General features: G+C 38.2%; 1 protein-coding gene across 1 annotated transcript; it reads right to left on the bottom strand.

Annotated features, from left to right (window-relative positions):
* Positions 1-613: 613 nt before the first annotated feature.
* On the bottom strand, positions 614-25,292 carry LOC122538051 (probable G-protein coupled receptor Mth-like 1). Its single transcript, XM_043671784.1, has 3 exons — positions 25,286-25,292; positions 20,935-21,073; positions 614-6,449 (listed from the first exon to the last, which is right to left on the bottom strand). Exons 2-3 carry the CDS (start codon positions 21,066-21,068, stop codon positions 6,116-6,118), a joined length of 468 nt encoding a protein of 155 aa, XP_043527719.1. The 5' UTR covers positions 21,069-21,073; positions 25,286-25,292; the 3' UTR covers positions 614-6,115.

Genomic DNA, 25,292 nt, shown 5'->3' on the forward strand with positions numbered 1-25,292 from the left:
AAACTCCATGTACTTGAGTTTCGAGATAGTTGTCATTACGAATTTATTAATACACCGCGTGTTAGAATCGTGCACATACGCGCCTCATAATAGAAATTTCCAAAGAGACGAAATTCAATTGCGGCTACTTGTCAAATACGCTTGTTTAATAAGACTGCAGTAATTGTCTCTAACTTACAATGCGGTCGAAGTTTCTGTTTCGGATGGCGCAGCTAATGTCAGAGTCCATGACAAGGAAGTTTGCCTGATTGAATTAGAAAGGGTTCGTCCAGCTTCAAACTTCTCACTACCGAATTGATGAAGCATACTCAGGGTAAACGTCGTTACGAAATTACTGGTATAATCAATTTACTCGCTGAAGGCACGCGCAACATATCCTCCGTGTTACTTTGAATCTTAGAATGAACCGTGATACTTATAGCGTCAAGAAGACGAGAGTATATTCCTTTACAAATTTAACGACATTCGTTTATTCATCTACAAAAAAAAAAAGAGCAAATTAAGAGAGTTATAGAGGGAGAAGAGAGTTATACAAAATAATTTGTGGATACACTGGAATTAGGAGGATAAATTTATCGGATGGCAAATCGAAATTTCAGACAGAAACGGAAAATATACTAACAGTTATCATTTATTACCATTAGTGCAATAGTAAATACTGTTACGATACATTGTACAGGAATGGTGTACGATCGCCCGTAATACAGGATCGTTGTTGTAATCATAAATTTCTCTACCATGATAATCCGGTTATTCTCTCTATATGGTTAATCGAACCAAGACGAGCTCGCCACAAACTCGTTCTCTAGTACACTCGTCGAGTTAATACTATTGTCACTCTATAATAGCCTCCGTATGTTCGAAGAATCAATATTTCCTCTTGATGTAACAGTTTCCGTAAAACGATTTCCCGTTCGATCCTTCGATCTACAACGATAGAAAATATAATAACGATACAAAAAGTGACGAACTATTTTGGCCAAATTTATGAAAACTTTCTACCATGGGGGAGAAACCAGTGTCGAATCCGAGTATCGATCAACTCCGTTAATATCAATCGTTCAATTCCAAACGACGCATCCTCCATAAAAATTTCGAATCGACGACTTTCTAATCTATCCCAATGATCACGGTTTACATATCAAGCGCGTTTCACCGTGGTTGGGAACGTCCACGATGTTAAATTCAACATTGGTTTTCTCGCGCTGCGAACGCACGTAAATTACGCGAAGGCACGCGGTCTTCGATAATCGCTTAAACGTCTTGGCCGATCGTGTTGCGAGGATTTTCTCCCGGAACGATCGCAAGAGCTGTTCTTTCTCCTTTTCTCTTTCGGCGATCAGCATCGTGCCCACGTCGTGATTCACGCGCCACCTTAATTCTAATTCTCTATACTGGCAAGCTACCGTGTAGTACGTTTATACGTTTTACGTGTATGCATGTATGTATGTATACGTGTACCTACGACTATACGACTACTTCGAATAAATTAGTTTTAAGGCTACGCTGTTCCACTTCGTTTACCGATTAGCCTAACTATCCGACGAATTCTCTGAATTAATGTACATCGAAATCCGTTCCAACGATCGGCTTTCTCCCGAAACGAAACAGCAATTTCTCCACAAGTAGCTAGTCACAAATCTCGCAGCTGATCGCGCACGACGGATACGAATAACTTACGATACGCTTATTATATAATTACAACTAACATAATGAAGGGAGAATGTTTATCTACAAGGAGACGCAACGACCGGCAACAGTCGGAGCACGACGATCGTCGTCGATTTAGCCAGCTAGCTCGATCGCTGAACGAGGGATTAATTGATCCTCGTGAACTCCGCGACTAGCAACGAACGGAGATGAAACGGAAAAGCTGTTGCAACTGTCGCCGGCTCGTTACGCATTGCTCGGCCGCGATTATACACAGCATGGGATTTATAACGAAGTTACTGCTCGTTAATACGCTAATTATACTGTGTCGTTCACACGCTCGCATTGTCACGCAATTATTCGCTATGTGCACGCAGGCACGGCACGCATGCACGCCACATGGACAACAATGTCGACAAAAGGAATCGAACAATATATTTCACATATCGTTATTATTCGCGAAAGACGAAGGGTTAAGACGTTTCCCATCCCTTTCTTCCTTCATCGAACAAGCGATTACATGTGCACACATCGAACGAAACTTTCGACGACTTTGCGCGCCACTTTCACTCACACAAGAAGAAAAGGAACTAATATGATTTCAGAAACGATCTGTTCCTCCGCGAAGATCAATCGTATAAACTGCGACAAGGTCTCTTCGTTAAGGATAGCTCCGCTTTAAACCATTGTTATCCAGGAAATTGAATTCACGCGCAGGGTTTGGTACCATTGGCAGGGAGGAAGTTCGTATTTGGAAAACAGTATGTTGGCGTATCTTCGCAGAGAGTTCAAATGGTTTCGGTTAACATGAGCGAACGGTACATGGCTCAGTCTCTTGAATGCACCTGAAGAAACAATGACAATGATTACTCTACTCCACTCCACGCGAACGTGCGGTCTAAAGAATAGCAAACCCGAGTACGAGGTACTAACTCTACGCAGACGTGAGACGGTTTTTATACGGTGCGTGCTAACGCAACCAGCGATTTCCCATGACATTCGTCTATAATCTTTGCAATTTGCAGTTTAACTTCAAAGGAGGAGTGTGGGGGGGGGGGGGATACAAAGTTGAACAGGTTTTATAAATTGGTCGAGAAATTCGAAAAATTTGTCGAAATTATTCGACGCCTGTCGCGCAATTCTGATTAATTCATCGTCGCAAGGTGAATGAATCTGTCGCGGAATGTCATCGGAAGTTACGCCGGAAATCGCTCGGAGAAATGGTAATCTTGCACGGTCGCACGCGATGCGAGAACCAAGAGAGACGAGAGACTTCACCGGGTCTCCGTCTGGTTCTCCATTGTATACAATTCGGCACGTTGAACACCACGTTTGGAAGGCATTTCAGAAGGCATTGAATTCCTAGTGTGTATTGTCACGAGTTGTCGTCCATTATGCCCTGACCTACCTACGTATGACTTCGTGAAAGCGTGACTCATCTGTACAAAAAGGGACGTTGGCTCCTCGTCTGATTGTGAGTCCTCCGATTCAATTGATCGCTTTTTAGATTGATTCACATCGTCTCTGTGTGTCATCTGTGTAAAATCATTGTTCTCACGGTATTAAAAAAATATCAAAAAGAATATCGTTTATCCTAACAGAGATGAATTAACGATGTTTCGTTGTGCTTAACGATATTGTAAAGTCGTATATCAAAAGTTGCTACAACTTGCAAAGGTGAAAAGATTGCTTCGAGTCTTATCGTCGAAATTGATTTTGGCAGTGATACTTTCCTTCGAGCCCCTCTACCTTTTCTTTTCTTTTTTTATTGCCCGTTGTCGAGTGACCTCGATCAAAAGAACACCATCAATAGCTGTGGATCGATAGAAGCAAGTCGCCGATGATCCACGAATCGCAAAAGGGAAATATAGAGTAGAGAAACGTTTAACGTGTTGGGTTGAGTAATAAGTTCATTCGTATTTCTTTAACTCTCTGTAACATCACCTAATTTGAAAGTTATCCGATCATATTTCATCAATATGTCATTAGAAACGTACATAAATTATTTATATATTATTAAGATTATATATAAATTATTTATAGTTGTCATTAGTTGGTATTAGATTGATTTCAGTTAGAGTAAATAGATAGTAAGTAAATGAAATTCTGATTACAGAGGATTAAAAGTGTCAAAAATGATCACTATTCTAATAAAATCTACTTGATCGATGTATGTATCTTTTCGTTCATACTTTGCAAATAGATCGAATGATTATTTTGTATAATCGTTCCAAAAATTTTGTCTTTGTATGAAGAAACTCCGGAATGTATATTTTTACATTCAAATTATTGCACGATTATCCAAACACTGAAACAATTAGTGTGATATAATAAATACGTGAATACTATCAATACTACCGTAAATTCTGTATTTTCCTTGTCTAATGGACAGAAATCTGTTTGTATAGTAAGAAACAATTCTTTTACTAAGGGTTCATTACGACTGTTTTCAATATTTAAACAACATTTAAACTGAAGTTTACCTATGTTAATTGTTTTACATTGCTTACTGCAAGTGACGCAAGCAACGTTTTTACAAACATTCTATTCTCCAAACTCTACCATTGATGAGCGAACGAACTTGCTAGACTGCGGATTTTTATGCAAATTCATATATATTGAGAATACAACGGACAAGACAAGAAAGAAGAAAAAAATTAGTTTACGTATTAAATATTCTTTCATACTATGCGCATTCTCTGCACTGCTACTTTAAAGATTTCCATAAATGCATAAAAATCCATAGTCTACTTACCGCACAACCTAATATTTGGAGAAGGCTTCTCAAAGGCCCCTAATGCGACGCGTTAATGGTAGCCACCGATCGTAATCGGCCGATGCAAATTTATGCTAAAGAAAATTGAAGAGCGATCGCTCGTGGCACCCAGGCACGCTCGATGAATAATGAAGGACAAGCCACGGAAGAAAGCTCGGGATCCACTCGACGCGTGCTCGCGAACATGGGTCAAGGTCGCCCATCGGACGCGTTACGCCTTGTCGTTCCGTTTATCGGGAAATTTTTCACGGTCTCGACGCGTCGTATCGTTCGTAATATGGACGTGGCTGCGAAGGGCGGAATGTCGAGCGAACAACGACGTGGAAGCGGCGAGTCGTTTTACTTGTGAAAAAAAAAAGGGGGAAAAAAAAGAACGAGGAAAAAGAGACGACGACGTATTAATATCGATGATCGTCCTTACTGTCGCGCGAAAATTTCGCTTGTGATCGGCCTCGTCTGGCGCCGATCGAATGTTTCTTTACACCGAAATAACGTGTCTCGCATCATCTCGTTAACTTTGCTCATCAGTGCATGATCGATCGACCGACTGCTCCCTGCGTGCGTTGATTCGACGACCTTGCGCACGATTGGTGACAACGGGCAACAAAAAGCTCTCGCGTCGGATCGTCGTTATAGCAAGATGAAAAACACGGATGGACGAGCAACTCAAAGGGTGGAGCGAGCTACAAATTGCAACGATAACTGGAGATCCGACGAGAGGCGAGGTGAAAGCTGGACCACTGGAGAGTCGCGGGGAAACACGGCTCTCCCTCGAGAGGGGACTCGAACCAGGACGGGTCTTCTCTATGAATATTTGTCGCTTCGCGTTGTTTTCTCTGCTCTCCATTGTACTCTCTGTCGAGACAATAAACTATTCAAAGTGACAGGCTCGCGCGTTCTGCTGCTTTCCACCGCGTTCAGCCCGCAGGGACCACGTGGCAGCTGTGTCTGCGGCGAGCGAACGCGTTCTTAGCGAACTGTACTTCTTCTTCCAAGGTCGACGACCCCGCTCATTAGCAGGAGAGGATTTTCGACGCGAGTCGGTGCCTACCCACTCGCGGACAGCGTTCGCGATGTCATTCGGAACGGGGAAGTCCGGTTACGTTTCAAGTTCACGGCCTCGAGGTCGTCGACCCTCCAACGCGAATCGGACACAAACAGTGTGTACTGTATATATATATATATATATTAGAAGCTTTTTTCCGTCTCCTTTGAAGATGATCGTATATTAATTCTTGACTGGTATCGTTGGACTGGTATGACAACGATTTAGAATTTTTTTATTTAACGAATTCTATCACAATTAATCTCTTCCGCAGAAATAGAACAAGATAAATGCAAGATAAAATCAACGCTCCGGATTTTAGTAACCTGTCATGAATTACTACGGTCCAACGATACGAAGAGACGAGAGAAACTTCCTGCTCCTCTTTTCGATCCATCAACGCGACGTCGTTTCGCTTCGTATACTTTGTGTTCTTCCGCGAATTTCGTTCTGTTTCACGTGTTACGCGAGACTCGAGAATCATCCTCCTTCCGAGCACGCGCTTCCGACTTCTCTTCGTCGAACCGAGTCCCCCGTCTCGTTTCCTCCCCGTTTGCCAGTGAAACTGACCGACAGCGAGACGGCGAGCGAGGCGTGCCGTCAGAGGATCTCGATTGTCGGAACCGGCAGGTCGGAGAAGTCGCTTAGCAGATGGTTTCCAGCGGAGCTGTCTTCGTGCTCGGATTCTGAATGACGCTGTCGCCCATGCTGGGCATCCCGTGGCTGGTGGTGCTCAGTCCGTTTCCCTGTCTTCCAGCGTTGGTCCTCGGGTTCCTGTTGCAGATCCTCTTCAATGCGGCGCGGACTTGCGGCTGGCAGCCAACCACCGCGAAGATCAGCACGCCCTGGAACGCGTTTATCATGTCGGTGAAGTACCAGATGTATTGAGGACCACCGACTGCCCACGAGACCACGTCAGCCACCCAAGTGACGCCCATCACCACCACGAGTTTCATGCACACGCGGCCCAGTGCGGCTCTGAAACAGAAACGTTAGGTTCAGGTTAGTACCGGGCGAAATGAATGAGCGTTTCACTCGAAGATTGACTAAGATTAAGACTCTAGGAAGTTGCGTTATAGATAATATGCAGACGTTTATGTCTGGACATTCACAAAATCATTGAAAGAGATCTTCTCCTCACTGATAATGAAAAATTGACGTTTTCTCTTTACAATGATTCTTTTTTTTTTTTGTACAATCTTTTCTCGCCAATTTATTAAACTTTGAATATCACCGTGTCAGAACGGAAAAAAATTCAAGAAATCCTAAAATTTCGTCGTCGTGTAATAATAATAATATTCGTTACATTGTATCTAAGAAATAAAAACAGAACTAAGTAGACACTCTGAAAAGAGAAGCCTCTTAGGAGAAGCTCTGTCGTTCGTGATTCGGATAATTCAATTTTAATTGATTTCGAGCAATCATCTAAGAAGATACGGGTTCACATTTTGCTCGGCGAGTTTCGAGCATTTATTATCAATCGCGGGTGAAAGGAAGTTTTTCGGTATCGGGGCTCGATTGATTTATGGCGGTTACTGTGCCTCGAATTCAAAGAACGAAGAACGAGACACGACAGCGATACAGAGATCGACGGTTGGTTTGAGAAAATTTCGTACCCATTATCTTTCTCCCGTGCACGCCGACGATACGAATAGGAACGTTATTTTTCAGGATTCGTGGAGAGGTTGTTTTATTCGAGGTTTCGGGGATATCGTTCATCCGCGACGGCCCACAGGCACACCGCGACGAATTTCCAGCCGGGAAAAACCGGTCCGATTCAATTAGCGCGATGTTCAATTACGACGAGCATAAATCAGGCCGCAAACGTATCCGTTTGTTCGTCGTGACACGTTGCGCCGCCACGGGTAATGTATGCATCGCATTGTGGTCGAAGTCAAAGCATTATTAATTCGTTCCGGCTGAGTATTCGCAGCCCCGTTACGGTGTTGTGTGTCGTGAAATTATAGCGTTATAAAGGCCACCGGTGCCCTCTTTCCCTCGTGCCGTTTCCCGTTCCCGTACTCTCGCGGTTCCCCAATCTTTCATCATCGTACATACAATGCTCGTACAACTTTCGTTATTGCGATCTTTGTAACATTTTCCTGGCTCCAAATTCATAAATTATAGCAGTTATACCAAAAAAAAAGGTTCTGAAACTTTAATTTTTCGATTAATCATTTGATGTACTTGGAAAAGTGTCGTATCCTGTCGCCGAGACATTTATTGTAAGATTCTTGACGCAATGGGCTAATGGTACGATTGTAGCCAGTCAATGCAAAATATTAATTTATCCTGCTATTTTTTTTTTCTCATCTTTTCATCGCGATAAGTTTCCTCAAATATCTCTCTTTTCTCAAAGTATTTCGTTTATAAAAAATACCAAAAAAAAAAAAAATCATAAAATTATACTGAATATCAAAGAACTACTTATACTACAAAATATTAAAAGCTGTAACAAGTATCCAAGACTGTGAATATTTAAAAAGTCGATATATTTTAATAATATTTATTGAAATATTCGAATATATATATGTCCGGGAAGAACACTCGCTCGTAGCTTAAGTAGATTAAATTTAATTTTGTTTCGTTTTACTTTCATAAAAATTTCGAAGAGCTTTGCCAGCGACTTGACTTTCATAATGAATTTCATTTGAAGTGAAATTTAGTGAGTCGCCGTCTATGAAATTAGATCGTGTAAGTGAAGTTTGAATCGTTTTCACGCGAGAACGGCAACTTTCTCGCCAGCTTCGTTCACTTCTCCGTTCTTTCTCCGTGGTTGGTGGCTGGTCGCGGTGTTATTTTTGGCTCTGCCACCGGTTGGATGCCGCGAGATGTTTGCATGTTTCTCCCTCGTAACAATTAGACGCCGCAAAAATAGAAGATTCCTGTTGCCGGCTATTACGAAATGCCACGTGGCCGTGTTATGCATGTGCACTGCATAATTACGGCTATAATGCGCGGTGAAATAAAAAAAAAAAAAAAAAAAAAAAAAAAACAGCAGCAGCGAAAACATAACTTTGATTTGCTTTTGCGACATCTCGCCGTTTATAATCTATCAATCATAAATTTAATTCTAGCCCGCATATCTTCTTTGTTAAATAATTTATTTTCTGTTTATTATAAAAAAAAAAAAAAAAAAATCAGCCTCCTTTTTATGCATTTAAAATACAGACTTCACTAAGAATGTATCAAGAATAATTTCATAGTACATGGAGAATTATTTCATAGCACAGAGAAAATTACAGAGTACAGAATTCATAATGTATTTTTAAAACTAAAGAAATGAATCTTATTAAATCTCGAAGTTGAGCAACAAATCCAAACTACTGTTTAATTTTCTTCTGACAAAACATCCACTCTTATTGATACTAGGTAATAGTTATTAGTCTCAACTCCAGAGCAATTTCCAGATTTACGCATTTTTAAAGGATTTAATGACATTCCATAAAATTTGTAATTTTATTTTCCTCGCTGTTTAATCTCGTTGAAACAAGATACAAGCTTTGCGCTTTAATTCCTCGGTAATTCTGCCGTAATTACCAACATTCCGACTAACTTTTCACAGAAAAAGCAACGAGCAAGACAAGCAACCATGCAATTTCGATTGCAAGTCCATCCAACGGCCATTTTAAACAAGACAGACGTCTAACAAACCCGAGGTGTCCACGTGCAGAATTGTTTGTCTTGCAAATTGAAACGATAGTCAACAACACGTGACAAGGGTGCAGGTGCGGGTGGAAATATCGTCGGGATTTCGTCATTAATGATGCAAGGCTTTCATTATCGATTCACCCCGTTATATTCGCCGGTAGTATCGGTGCGTCGATTATTATTCGGATGAAAATTTTATCGTGCGCGGTACACGGCTGAAAAATTCATCGACATGCACACCGCGGGCCGATGTTTTCGATGCAAACAACGAATCCGCGGAGTGATGCACCCGTGGAAAGTCCCGGCGGGTAATGATATGCGAGGAGAGCAAATTAGACGCACGTTCACGATCGTCGAAGGCGACGAATGTAATTTAATCGACGATTAACGCGAAATCAGACTGTCAGTCGTGATTACTATTGGTTAAATACGAAATGAGAAAAGTTTCAATTAAATTCTTAACTATTGGGTAATTGAAATAAGCTGCAATCATTGATTAATGAGTGCAGAAATTAATGAAAATCATTATTATTATAGGACTATGAAATGCTTACACTTCTGGTTCAGTATTTTTACTACAGTTGTAAAATATTTTCGTTCGTAATAAAAACGCTTTCCACTTACGCGAAATACTGTAGCTACCTTAGTATTGTCACGCGTACGATTGGAAACTTTCATTTAATTTTTCATCGCACGATGAAAATGATTCATTCAGATCGTATGTTCCTACTTACGATAATACAATTATTAGAAGGAATTATTTTGCAAGATATGCCGCTTTTTGTAATTACGTGTGTTATTATTATAAAATTCGTAATTCTGTCGGATAGTCAAGTGTTCAAAAATATTCATATATTATCGATCTACAATATCCCAAGCATTCAGAAACGTTTTTCCACAGACTGAAATTATATCAACAACAATAATTAAATAGGTCTGATAATAATTTTTATAGCTCAGACTCAATTCGTTACGTTGAATTAGAAAAATAATTACAATTACTCTCGCCGAAGGTGAACTCGCTTGTGCAGGCTGAACATTTTCGACATGTTGGGACACGTAGGAGGCGCGTGATAAGCATGAAGACACGTCCAACTGTGGAATGCAAACAAACGGTCGATCACCTGTGCGGGAACAGCTGCGCTGAGAACTCGGAAGAACTCACGGCGATACCATCTGATCTCTCGAAAACCAAGAAGAACGCGAAAGAGAGGACTTTCGAGAACGTACTCGACCGGTCAAGCGACTTTGTTCGGCTTTGTGCGTTAAACGAAGACCAAGAAGCAAGGACAGGGGCGAATAATGGGCCGAATTTTATCTACTTCTCATTCCACTTTTACCGACGATTTCAACATCGAGGATTTCTGTTTACCGATGGTCTTCGTTTACTGCCCTCGGATCGCGGACAAGACAAACAATCCGTCCTCGATCTGTTTTCTCGTCTTTTGTAATCTACTGCGCTTGATGTATTGGTGTTGGACAGCGGAGTCTCTGGATGTTTCGTTTGACAACAGAAAGAGCTGAAGAAAAAATGTTTGAATAAAAGTTGTTCAATTCGAACGAGGATATCATGTAGCAAATTTGATAAAATAAGTAAAATTTTCCTTACAAATATGATGTTAAATGGTACTGAAAAAAAATGACATCATTGGTAAATTCAACATCATTTCTGTAAAGAAAGTTGCAAGTGTCAATTAGAAAATATTCGTGGGAATACAAAGCTTTCTAATTCACCTTTAAAAGAAGCTGTAAAATAATTTAGAAACAAACAAGATTGTACTGCCTATAGTGCTTGCTAAATTTATATGAATGGTAGATGAAGTGGTGTTCTTTACGACAAAGGCGTGGTATATTAATTCAGAAAACAGGAAATTTTACGATGCATTCTCGAGTTGTTGTTACATTTAGCAACAGAAGCGAATCAAATTTTACAAGTGCAATAATTGAAATTAGATCAAGATCAAATCATTTAAAGATAAACTTTTCTTGCAGATAGTCTTTATTTATGTCCCCATTTAATTCCTACAACAATCAACTTTCCCGTTTTCTGTATCGTATCCAATCTCTGAGTCTTCAAATAAATTTGAAGAGTGGATCCTACTGTCCTGGAGACGGTCGCCTTTCTATCTATGTACTTTCACCAACACCAATTCACTGTATAAAACGCCACGGTTCTCGCCGTTCTAATAGATCATTTCTAGAAAATTCGCGGAGAAACGAGCGGATGAAGGGTTTGAAAGATCGGGCACGAAATTGAAAGGGGGGAAAGAGGCTCGTAGCGAATCGCGCGACTGGAAAGAGCCGGGGTTAAAGTCGTTCGAGGCAGACAGCCGTTCGTATTTTTGTTCGACGCTTCAAATTAATGCCACTCGCCGCGTTTCGAAAGGAGGCAGAATCCATCGCGGATATCCGGCGACCTGTTAATTGACGTAACGAGACAGAGGGGTTGGATACGGGATTGTTAGCGTCTGTCTGAGACTGAAAATATCGACGGTATTAATAACAAAAAAATAAAAGAAAGAAAGAATGAAAGAAAGAAAGAAAGAAAGAAAGAAAAATCTGGAAACGACGCGTGCTCCGATCGTTCATTACACTCGTAACGTGGAAGAGCGTTTAATGAGGACCATTTTCGTCCCGACGTTATTATCATACGGATGTTCTTTATATCATCGACGTGGAATAATGGGAGGAAGAAAAGGGGGAAGGAAGGATCGTTTCACAAGCGCTAGGTACGTATTACGATCGCAATTTACGAGAAACTTTGCATCTTGCGTAGAAAACACTAGAGTCGAGCCATCCGTGGTTGTTGCTGGTGTCTACACTTTCTTTATGACTTTGAGGATTTTTTAAAGGAAAAGATCAGAAAAAGAGAGATAGTCGTAATTTTTTCAGAAATTATTCATCCGCTAATTATAGAATTTCGAAAGGAGAAACAACAGAATGAAGAGTGAAAGAATATAATGACTATATTTATGAGATATGGTATACCAATGTTTCTACTAACCGTTGTAATTTATCATTCGTGGACTGTGATTTTTTTTATATATTTGTGAGAAATTCAACGTGCGTTGATTACCACGGTGGTCATCAGTAACTGGCCTGGTTCCTGTGAATCTATGAATATCTCAGAACGATGAAAAAGTGATGAATATCGTCGACAAGAAATTTTAATTATAGTAAGTAGCACTAGATGGCCATTCGCGTCATGCAGTTTAATCATTTATTACAAAAAGGGGAGAGTACTGGCACTTCTTACTAATAATAATAAGATGAATTCATCCATGTTGAACTATTTTCGATCCAGTCACGTTTTCCTTGTGTGAGAATATTTCTTGAATAATAAGATGTCTTGAAGAAGACTCGTGAATATTATTCAAACAGTCTAACATCCGAACAAAATATTTATTAGTAACTAACGGCTGTCTTTCTTACATCAAACTATGTCAAACGTATTATTATATATTTGATTTTTCATAGTTAAAGAAAGAATTTGCTAAAATACAATTCAACGCACGTTGATCCTCAATATGTTAATATTGCAGATATTGTAATTCTTATCGAAATTGTATAAGTTAAGAAATTTCCGTTTCTTTCGAAATGAAAACGAGAAGACTCGAAATTCGCAGAAATTCAAAAAAATGGCAGAGTTAGTCGACGTTTTGTAAAACACTTTCTGCATAAAACACTATACAGAGTTTTCAAACGGTGCCGATCTCTAACGAACGCAACACTGAAATAACATCAGCCTTTGCTCGCTGAACGCCGCTAGAGCTCGGCAAGAGCGTACTCTCCATTTTCTCTTATTTTCGCGAGATCTGTCCGGAATTCTCTAAGAGCTGGCGAGTACACTGGTATCCACTTTACGATTCACGGGGACTTTCACGTAGAGAAAACGAGCGGATGCCTGAACAGTGGGAGGCAGAAAATGGAGAAGAAACGAAAACGATGCAATCGGGAGGGATGCATCTGCCCGCATCATCCCAGCTGACGGTTATGGCGCGTGTTTTATCGCGTTTACGTTTCGACCTTGTCGTTCCTCTGCCTGGAATATAATAACTCAAAAGGAGTTCGTTTTCTTCTTCTTCTTCCTCTGCTTCTTTTTTTTTTTTTGTTCGTCTCCTTTAAGCAGCACGATTATACCGAGCTTTATTTGCCGAACGTTTATTTTGGCAGCGATGCCGGACTTTTAAATCACGAGCAAAAAACCTACGCTGTGCCATTCGCTATCCGCGTCGTGAATGGACGACTTTCAATGAATATCGCTTCTTCTTTTTTTTTTTTTTTTTTAATTTTCAAGAGTGCACGATAACAATGCACTGTGATTCTTACTGATCCATTCGAGAGTAATATAACATCTCATTTGCAGTTGTATTTAATTATTATTTTTCAATGTTGTGGCTACAAATGGTAGTCATCGTGTCTTCTATTTCTTCTAATTCTACAATGAAACGTGAAATAAAAATATTTATAATATTGTAATAAATGGCTCAGTTCTTGATAGATCAATACTCGACGGTCCATACACTTGACTGTAATAGTTTTATCAAATTAATTGTCTTTTTTAATATCGTAAAACACTGATTGCAGTTCATAGGTATATAAATTTTACTGCGTTATATGCACTTAAGTTTCTTGCATTTGCACAAGAAAAATTTGGACAGTGAATAAATTGCACTATGTAAGTGAAACGAGATAATCTACAATTTTATAAAATGAATCGTGTTCGAATATTGATGCTACACATTCGTACTGGGATATTTTCAAAACGATAGATCATTTGTCTACCTTTTGTTCTGTGTCAAGAGACAAATCGCATCTAAATTCCTCGATTTATTTTTACATTAATATTTTATCTAATACCAAACTTTATCGAACGATTTTTCGTTACATTACAAGCTGAGAGCTCACGCTGCGCCCATTTATTCATTCGTGTCGTAAATTCGAACAATTTCGAACGAAAATCCGTTTCTCTATGATATTTTTTATTTTCAGACTTTCATGATAACAATGTGTACGTTCGTTGTATACTCTGAACGATAGGTTACTTCTTTATCATATCCTTGGTAAGAAGCAGCGGCGGTTAAATTCTACGATTTATTATAGTATTAGTTTTATTATAGTATTTTCCATCCAAGAATAAGCGAAGTATCGCTCTTTTTTTTTTCTCGCTAGTTTTTACACGCGTTCCAGCTTTATCGGGTTATTTTACTAGAATTTATTGTTAAAAGGTGTTCGCGAAACAACATTTTTATACGACCTGTTTTCCAATATAGATTCACGGCATAGAGCTATAAAATTCAGCGTACACCTCCGACATTGAAATTTTCAGAACGCTCCCCATCAAAAATCCTACACGAAGTTACAAACGCATTTTGTTTTGTTATTAACATGACAAGTGATGTGTTAATTCTTTCTGTTGAGCAGAAAGTCGAGAAATATGCAAAAGTGAAGAATCACGTAAGATTCACGAAGAGATTGAAATAGATAAATTCATATAACAGACATATACAGTTGCTCAGATTAATATTCAGACACCAATATGTTTTAACTGTTTAACTGTTGCAATTTAGCAAAACAGAATTGTACAACAATAAAGTTACAATACAGTTCGTTTTAAAGCTTGAAGATTCTATTTTCAAAATGTACGATTTGTGTTATACTATTTGTTTTATATCGACGTGTACATTGTACATTGAAAATTCTGGATAATCCTAATTCAGTGGCTATGACAAAGATTACTGAAATATCTGTCTACTGATTTTTACGCAATATTTATTGATGTTTGAAATTTATTTATTGTTTTCATAACAGACTGCAAATAGATATAAAAATACGCTTTCACATTTGCAATATCCGATTTAATATTTCCCAAGTGTAGAAGAAACATAGATCTCATGTATCAGCCTTGACAGACATCAGGAGAATTTCTATTTTTACGTGTTTATTATCCTTCTCTAAAAAAGATTCCGTTTGCTCCCGTTTTCTATTGCATCCTGCATATTCGTGTATCAGCAGATCGTTCAAACTCTTCTAATACATAATTTTGCGTATGTATTTTTTTTTTTATTTCACTGCTTCGAGTCACCTTGAGTTTTCAAGTATTGGCGATAAATCTATTAAGTAAAATAACTCGTAAAATGGCTCGTTGAAAGTTACATGAAAATATTGCGAATTAATGCATCGTGGATCAATAAATAGCATTTCAACGAGATTTCGATTTTTCGACAGCCGTTACTATTTCGAAAAAAAATCCTTCAAATAAAATCAATCGTCTCGAGCTGGTTCATTTACCATTTTCATCAGAAAGTAACCTTCGTCTGGATTTTTATTTCGACGTTAATTTTAGTGTAAATTTTTTAATATAATACTTTTCATCGCAATAAAAATGCGAAGCTTTGTTTGAGCAGTTGATAAATTCGTGAGACAATGATTTAATCATTAATTCAAAATTTGTTTTCCTCAAAATTATTAAAACTGATCTTTCTCTTGGATACTGAATTGGTTTTCTAGAAATTTTAAAAAATACGTATCCCTTGTATTAAAAAGAATCCTTACACGATGATCACGATTGACAACTATGAAATCTTTACAACTTTCTTTCTCCTGTGATACGTACCACATAAAGATGAAAAAGTGTACAATAATGTAACTCGTAACTGTTGTAAATAAATAAAAAATTTAGAAGGAATAAATCGATAGACTGTGATACAATATCCTCATTGTATAGTCATCATTTTTATATCTGGACAAAAGCGGGAGAAATTTCTAAAACTCGAATTTCCACGTCAGTTCTTCAATAAAGATGGAATTATTCTTTATTTTACGCGATATTACAACGATGAGGAACCAAGATCCATTTGAGTAATTAAAAGATTCATAAGACAAGGAGTTAAACTGGAAGAATCGATAGACTTTCTGATACAATGCCTTTTTCTCATCAATAGTGAGTATACGTATCAGGGCATTATAAGAGATTAAACCGGAAGAATCGATGGACCCCGGAACACAATACCTTTCTCATTATAATAACAAAGACAATACACAGGAGAAACTGCGGAAATTTCAATTTTCACGTCAATTTTTCGATAAAACATCAAAGAACCTTTTACTAGACGCGATATCGCAGCTCAAGTAGGTTCGATCGAGCGGCTAAAATATTCACAAGACATTCATATTTCACACTAGAACTACCGAAACGGTCAAAATGATCAATTCACAAGTTTTTTTAACTTTGTAGAATTGCATCTCTAAAATGATTTTGAGTGTTTTTGCAAACACACGGACACGCATTCCAATTTCTCTTAGAGAAAACTTTCACACGTTCGATCGTTCGAGATCAGAACAGAATTGATGGACTTCGTGACGCGAGAAGCTTTCTTTCATCGCTCACGAATGGCCAAAGGGGCAGGAACAACAGAGAGGAGGAAACGAAAGGAACTGTTCGGAGAACATTGGCGAAAGCTGTAAAATACGCGCGTATTTCTGCGAGATAAATGTCCAACCGGACGTGAAAATATCGCGTTCCCTCATCGATGCCTGATGTAGGGAACTAGGCGTCGATTTGACGAGTCGCATTTTTTTCGGATATTTATGTCTGGCAGCCGGTGGCCTTTTTACTGAGCGGCCGGGGCTCAAAGGAGAATTTATTTTATCACGGCCGCGCCGACAGATATCAGGCATCGAATCGTTATTTTCCATTCGTACGCCGTCCCTTCGAACCACCTTTGCTCCCTCGTCCCGTCGAAATTGATATTGACGATCTCAATTTGCGATTCTCTTTCGACTGTGCCCCCACCCTTCTCTCTCTATCTTCTCTCCTTCTCTCTCGTACTCTGCCTGCCTATACAGAGGGACCGGGACACACGCCAGCCTATAATGGCAGATAGAGATTCTCTCGCGTTCGTTCTCTCGTTCTCTCGTCCTCTCTGCCCATTTTTTCCCTATTCGTAATTTCCGAGGAGCTCGCTCTTTTTCATATGCCAGCTGGTTACGCTAATTCGAGTATCCGAGCCTCTCCCGTTTCTTTGACGTTCGGCGACCAAGGGCGCCAGGGATGGAAAAATAATGGTCAATCTCTCTCTGTCGCACGGCTTCACCCTCGATCGGTGTTTGCGACCTGGTGGTATGGATTGAGAAGGTGGTTCTACCCGATAAGCCAAGTCGGAAGAAAGGAACAAAAAGTTTTTTTTTCATCCGAGCTCGTTTTGTTTCAGACTCAGAGAGTAGAGTAGTTTGAAAATTCCAGGCGCGCTTCCCATTGAAACATTGAAATTGGACAGATGGGTGGTTGTTCTACGAGCGACGATAAATCGAAAGTTTAAAATACAATTCTTCGTTTCGAAGAATGATGAAGTTTGACAAGTATATATTTGAGCTTGGTTAATTATTAATAACTTGGTTAATTGTTAATAATTCTAGCATGAGGGTGAATAATCAACAGGACCAAGAGGTTATTCTATGTGTGAAAATAAATAAAAAATATAGAATATAACTTTATATGTAGAATCATCCTGTTGAACTCTTCTTACGAAGTTATAGGCCAAGTTGCATTCTTCTTGAACAATAATTTAGCAATTAATAATGTCAGTGACCTAACAAGATATATAAGTTATGAATTTCCAAATAGGACTAACTAACTAATTCTGCAATTTGTAAAATTGATTTCTGTCGTGAATGAAAATGTTATGAAAATCTTACAGTTCAATTGAAGAACAATTATATCTTATATTAGAAATGTGTGTCATTCTTTTATATTAATTTCATTGTGAATAACTAATCATTTTAAATTGTATCCTCTTTCGATTAAAAAAATAACATTTAACATACTCAACAATTGTTTATCTCCCTTCTAGACGGAATACGTTGCAGTGTTCACAGCTTGTAACCTGTCACTTGATTCGACTGTGCAAGAGAGCCTAATGCCTCTATTTATTCCAATCACCCTCTTATTGGTAAATACGATTTCATCAAGGAGAACTCGTTGCTTTCCACCAGAGACTGTCAAGAATCACCCTCGTTTATTTCTCCGGAATCCCGATCAACGCGGAAACGCTCGTAAATCCCCACTTCCGAGGTGAAACAACCTTACCAGATTCCCAGAGAAGACGCGATTCACTTTCTCCGTCTCGAGATAATTGCTCGTTAAAAGATACACCGCGAACTAAAGGGAGGGGAAGCAACGAGACTCGAAGAGTAACTCTTAAGTACTACAAACATTGAAACTTACACAACTATTGTTGCTTTCTATTAGGAAATGTCCTTTACTCGAGCTAAGGACTATAAAGAAAGAAATCATTCTTAATGACTCTTTCTATTCACGAAACTTGGCAGAAATTTGCTCTTTGTCTACGGAAATTCAAAGGAACGCAAGTCGGAATTGTTAGTTTTACAGACCAGCGCTTTATTATTTTGACCAAATATATTTTATATATACAATGAGCGTAGAAAGTATTCGTACGCTCGATAAAAAATTGTTTATATTTTAAACACTTACAACTCGTTGAATTCGATTTTACATCATTTCGAAGGAAATGTCTTTATGGACACTGAAAACATTTTTTGTCATAATTAAATTCACCATGATCTCTACTTTACGACAATCTCCTGCAAAATTTCTTTCACAAAATTATTATTTTTCCACAAAATTACAAGAGATCAAAGTATCGACAATTTTTTTATCGAACGTACGAAATACCTTCAATACCCTGAATTAAAAGAGTTCGAAGTACCGATAATTTTTCATGGAATGTACGAATACTTTCGACACTCTACTATATGCAAATCATTTGGACCAAAATTTAATTTTTTAACCAACCGATCAGAGTATTATTTACAGCGCTGCATAAAACACTGCAGAAAGAGAAACACGGACGAACGAAAATTGCCAATAACACTCGAAGATTAATATCAGGTGGCGAGGTTCTTCTCGCTGATCTCCATTATCCGCGAATTATCCCGTGGACCAAATACACCGCATCAGTTATCCTTGGTATTCATCGAGTATCGAGCGTCGTCATTCGCGTCGAAATAAAGTATCGTATTGCTCGGTGAGCGATAAAACGGGAACGCTCGAAGATCATTTGATGTTTCCCTGCCTCCTCCTGTATCACGCGTTTCACTCTCGAACAAACAAACGAGGACTTCTTTAACTTCGCTACAACGTCGGCTCGAAACTCTACTTGAAAGTTTACCACCGGTAAGCCCGCTTGGTAATCGTTTCCCTCTTAAACTTCCCAAGGAGATTCGTCGGTTGAGACGCGGTTACACCCCGCAGTGATTAGCAAGGACGCGCGCCTCCAAATGTTTCCTGGTAATTTCCGTTTATCTGAGTACTCTGCTACGGAGATGATATTGGTCGAAAGGATAGCGTAGGCGAGATTCAACTTTAGATAATAATTCTCAGGTCAAAGAGAAAGAGAGAGAGAGAGAGAGAGAGAGAGAGAGAGAGAGAGAGAGAGAAGAGGTTCTGTCTATCGCTGATCTAAAGTGACTGTGCAGCAAACTTTCGGCGTTTTCGGCTTAATGTTGGAGATGGTGTTTCGTGGATTAACGCTGCGTCTACGGTGGTTACACCTGTTCGCGATATTAGGAGACCGTGATTTTCAACACGTTTCTTACAAAGTTTTTAGTAAAATTGAAACGATGAAATTTTATTATAAATTATTTGTAATTTCATCGAGAGGCTAATATTTTTGTTTCATTTATACAGTTACTTTATTTCTACGTCTTATTGTAACTGAGATTAAATGCTAAATTTAATCTGAAATAAGGAATATTCATTGTTGAATAGCTGATATTTGACAAAATTATTATAGATGAAAAACAGAGATACTTCTCAAAATATTTGACTAATTGTAAGATGCCTCTGCAAAATTAATCTTCAATTATTGCTGTTTTATTTATACCATTATTACAATTAAAATGAAGTATTTCATTGCCCGTATATATGTATGTAATTAAATGAATCAGTTTCATTTGAATTATACACTTGCAATAATTTGAAATTATTCAAATATTTATACAAGATAGTGTACATGGACTATCAATAAGAATGTCGAAGGGAAAGTAGATTCCCTTTTAATCAATCTTTTAAGCGAATGTAAGTCGATTAATCGTTAACAGTATCGTGATCAGTACCAATTGACTATGAATAAATTTGGCGAATAATATTTAGAACAAGTATTTCCAATAATAACGTGTTGCATTGTAAATGTAATTTTGCTACAAAATAAAAATCTACACTGTTGATGAACATGGTTCGCGAAATATTGTCGAGCAACAGTGTGAATGCGGCATAGTCCCAGGCAAGATTCTGAAAATAACTCGAACTGTAGCGTAATGCCGGATCTTGCGTGCACCCGTGGAATCAACGAAAGTAAAACTTTCCACGCAGCTCGGCTGTAAAATTCAATTTCTACATCGTTGATTCACCTTCACCTTCTTGGTCAGTCTCCGAAAAAAGGCTCACCCAACGGAGCACATTTCTCGTGGAGATTTTCGGCCAAATATTTACGCGAAATGAAGGCAGCGCAGTCTCAAGTTGGCGTAGCGCGGAATACGCGATCCGTCGATTCATTCAAACAACTTTCACGGTGCAAATGTTTCGTTTTTTCCCTCGCTGGCGGATATACGGTTTCGGGCAGTTATATCCGCGAGACTCACGGCGAATCTCGGTGAAGCAGCGCGTGAACCACCGGGATCGGAACTTAATTTGGAGCTGACAGATTTTCACGGAGACAGTGGGGGGACGCGGTGAGCCGTGTGTTCCCGCGATTTTCCGAGCCGTTCGATTGAACTGGAAGAATTCGCTTACCGTTCCGTGGTGCTCTTCACGAATTCACCCTTCCACAGGCCGCACGTCAGCTCGCGGGCGGTCGCTGCGAAAAATAGCAGATTCACCGCGAGCAGGAAACCGATGGGACCGAAGAAGTAAGCCAGAATCTCCATGTCGCCTGTGAAATAAATTTTTTTCGCCGATTAGCGCCGAAGAAAGAAAAATTTATTTATCGTTATACGCACGTGCATTATTTATTAATATCAGAAATGACAGAAATATGTAATATGTGTTCTAAATAAACACGATGAAGATATATCCTTGATTGAACATTCATTTTTCCTTTCCTTTCGTGATAAAAAAGAATATTAGACACACACGTACGCGAGATGAAATCATAATCATCTCCGATCGACTAATAACTCAGATATTTTCGAATTTTTACACTTTTGCAAATTTTCAATCGTCTATTTATTTTATTGATAATTCGATATTAATTAGCCGGTCAGTTTAATTTAATAATAATATTCCGTGCTTTGATACAATTCCTAGCAAAGGAGGAGCAGAATTGCAAACCTTATGAACTTTGTGCTATAGATTTTTACGTAGTTATATATTATAATCGTATCAAACTTTTATACAGAATTATTATTACGAAGAGATTGATTGAAAATTTTATTTGAAACACACTAGAATGAGAGCTAAAGACTATCATTTTTCATTTGTACTATGAAATTAATCTCGCAAAATTGCCCAGAATGAAAACGCTATAGAAAAATTGCAATAACCGAGGTTGAATTTTCTTAACAACATATTCCCAAATATTCTATTCATTTATTATTCCAATTTTCCAAATTGGCAGCGAAGACCTTGGCAAAATCCTTGCCAAAAATTATCCTTCCGAGTATAACAGTCACGTCAATAAAGCAATAGAGATATTTCCATTCACCATTCACTGCACGAACAAGAAGTGAGACCTGGAAACGTTCTAAATATCTGGATTCTCGCCTGGGTGTTCGATAATAAACGTTCGGATCGCCTGAATGGCGAATCGGTTTATCTTCGCGCTTGTGCGCGTATTTCGATTCATCGGAGGAGGATCGCGAGAAGCAGGCAGTTCAACTACTCGTTACCGGAAGTCGAGGAACGCTGCTCGCCGGCCAGCATTAGCGATTAAACTATTACGCGAAACGCGGTATCGAGTGAATGATCTCGTTACTAGTTGTCGTGTTTTGCTTATTACACTTCCAACGACTCGTCCATGAACACGGAACGCGTTTTAAACTGGTTGATCTTAAGCTCTGGTTAGAAACGTGAAAGCGGGTATTTTGAAACAAGCTTGAAACCTCTAGTAGACAAAAATTTACAACGCTGAATGCTCGTGAAACATTTTTAATCCATTGTCTCCGCGAATGATCGGAGTCGTTTGTATCCGATGTCGAATTTCACTCTTAAATTTCTTTGAAATGGATTTTTATTTTTCCTCATTTTTCTGCTGAATATTTAATTCAAAGTAGAGACTTTGATAAGCATCTCAGAACTTTTTTCGATTTTTTTTCAAGAAAAGTCAGAAACAGATCGCTGAGGAATGAATGATCGGATTCATCGCAGTCTCATTTAATCACGTGTTGATATAATTTATTTGGAAATTTATATACTCCTCTATTATCTCATTATGCTTCCAACGCTGCAGATCACTATATTCCAAATATTTAAATCCAAGGACTGAAAATTCGAGCTACTTGTCAGATTATAATAACTGTAATTACAAATATCCGATTTTCTCTCATTTCTTTTTTTTTCTTTTCTGTTTTAGCACACAGTGTGTAATTAAAGTTAATTGTAATTAAAATTTATATTAATAAATTCATTTAAGATGAATTATAATCAAATACATTTGAAGCTCGCAACATCACTTCTAGTAAAATTAAAACGAAGTATCTTTTTTCCATTAAGACTGTCTGAATGAAAAGAGTGGCAAATGGCGACAAGATTCCTTTCAGTGTTTATAGTTGTCCATAAATCCTAGTTTCTCTACTATTCTTTAAATAACGGCCGACGTATTTTCGTTCTATATTTCCTTTGATTATCCACGAGCGAGCGAGCGAGTCGAGAAGGATTTATTAACTCGAATGTATTAACATGTTTTTCACTAGACACGCAAATCCTCGTCCGGCTATCAATATTGAAAAACTGTATACGTTTCAGCGAAAGATAACATCCAGATGTTATTAGCGTAAAGCTAGGAATAATAACACGCATCTAACTCAAGGATCGAATCTAAGGTCGAATTCCTTCGAAAATAAAAGAAACACAAGTGGATTAAAGAAGTATTTTTTTTTCTTCTTTTGAGATATATATATCTATCGTAAATCGTGCTATTTCTTGGCGAAAGTAAATCCAGTACTTTTGGCTCCGATGAGCTAAGACTTGTATGGAGAAAAAAACCTAACATCGAAATGCACTCTGAGAATCTTCAATCAACGGTGAAACACGGTTCTCATTTTAAAGCATAAACCCTTTACAGTCCTGAGTTCATCATGTTACATCCTGTAGCGGGTTCACTCTCGAAAATTGTAAAAGCTCAAACTTTCTCTAAAAACATTGAGAAATTCATTTCGTGACTTGACCTCACCATCGTTTAATCTCGAAGATTAAAACTTTCTCTTTGCAAAGAATTCTTGTTGTACGATTTTCTTGAATCATCTCATTGATCCTTGAACATGAGGATTGGACAAGGAAATGTTAACATTTCTTGAATTTTCGTCGTTCAATTCTATATATTAGAATATTCAAAGTGAAATGGTGAAAAGGAAGATAGTAGAAGCAAGTCGTTGTAAAGAGACTTTGATCTTGAAAACCATGATTGTTCTAGTCATGAAAAAATTGTTTCAACGTTTTTAGAGACGTCTGAGTTTTTATAATTTTGAAAGAAAAAACAACTGAAGTTAAAATGAAGGCTTTACATTCTGGTAAAATAATTGGAATATTATATATATATATATATATATATATATATATATATATATATATATATATATATATATATATATATATACATCATACATTCTATATACATCTCCTACTTTATATCTATCATTTGTTAAAAATGCAGAAAACTTGGTACTTGATGTGCTACCTTTTAATGTGGAAATGAATAACTCTGACTTGATTTAGGCTCAAGAAGCCTCATTGTTTTTAAGTGATTTAGCTGGTTCTGTTTGAATGATTAAGTTAACGGCGACTAAAATCGACTGATCTCCTTAGCTGAATATTAATTGACTGAGAATGACTCTGATTAAGTAATTGACTTGACCGACTATGAATCCCTGACTGAGATTCCTAATTGCATTAGCTACTTACTAACTAAATTGACAATCGACTGAATTGAATGACTACATGAACTTGACAATTGAAAACTGAACTGAACTGAATTATGATCTCCTCAGAGTCCTCTTAAATAAAAATCTTCGTCTACTCCAAAGGACTTTGAAGAAAGTTAAATCGTGGAGCAGGGGACATGTCAAAATCAATTAGGAAAGGGGAGATTTTCTCGTTAGAACTTCATGAGATTGATTCGTGTGGAATGGCAGGTATGGTGAACGATCTCATTTTTTGGCATGTGCTTAATTTATAACATTGTAATTGCTATTGTGTGGAAAAAAATTTCTCGTACTTGAAATTAACTGGGATTTATGGAAAACCCAGTTGTAAAAATTGTCTATGCGTAACGGTTACAAAGGATGAGTGAAAATTTTTAATCCGACAGACTCTCAAGCCATAAGTATATATCGTTAGTTTTAATATACTTCAAAAATAAATCTCTAATACTTCTAATCATCAAAGTTCATTGAAAGAAGTCAAGAGGAGATAGTAAGCCTGCACTTTACACAAAATTACTTTTCTATATATCTTGCGTTTTCTATAGACGCGCCAATCTAGCTAGACAAAGAGAACTAATATATCAGATAATACGTTTGAAGTCTTATAAGTAAACCAAACATTTCTAATGCAGGAACTGGCAATAAGTGGACTGTTCGGCCTTACCGAACACAAAGGAGGTGCGGTTCGCACCGCGAAAGACAAACTCATCGAGTCAGGGAAAGTAATTTTACAATTTCTAATTTCTCGACAGCAGGGATCTCCCGTGACCATCATGTCCTTCGTTACCTTGCATCTTCTATTGTAGTCACACCGGACTACCAATTCCAAGGCTCATCATGCTCGATGCTCAATTTTAAGGCTCGATAAATGACTTTATCTCAACTTTTTTACGACATCCATAAATCCAAGTCATATTTCGAGGGGACACATCCTGGGACCGTTAGAAAGTGCAAACTACGTTCTGGAACTGACCTCGCTCACATATGGACAACTAACTTCCCTAAACCATAGAA

This window comes from Frieseomelitta varia, unplaced genomic scaffold, assembly GCF_011392965.1.
Source record: "Frieseomelitta varia isolate USP_RPSP 00005682 unplaced genomic scaffold, Fvar_1.2 scaffold_954, whole genome shotgun sequence".
NCBI lineage: Eukaryota > Metazoa > Arthropoda > Insecta > Hymenoptera > Apidae > Frieseomelitta > Frieseomelitta varia.

Bases quoted from the DNA above. Each gene is read 5' to 3' on its own strand.
- LOC122538051 (XM_043671784.1), bottom strand. From the start codon at position 21,068: ATGGAGATTCTGGCTTACTTCTTCGGTCCCATCGGTTTCCTGCTCGCG. The intron at 6,450-20,934 runs GTAAGCGAATTC...TTTCTGTTTCAG, and splicing joins GTGAAGAGCACCACGGAACG to AGCCGCACTGGGCCGCGTGT.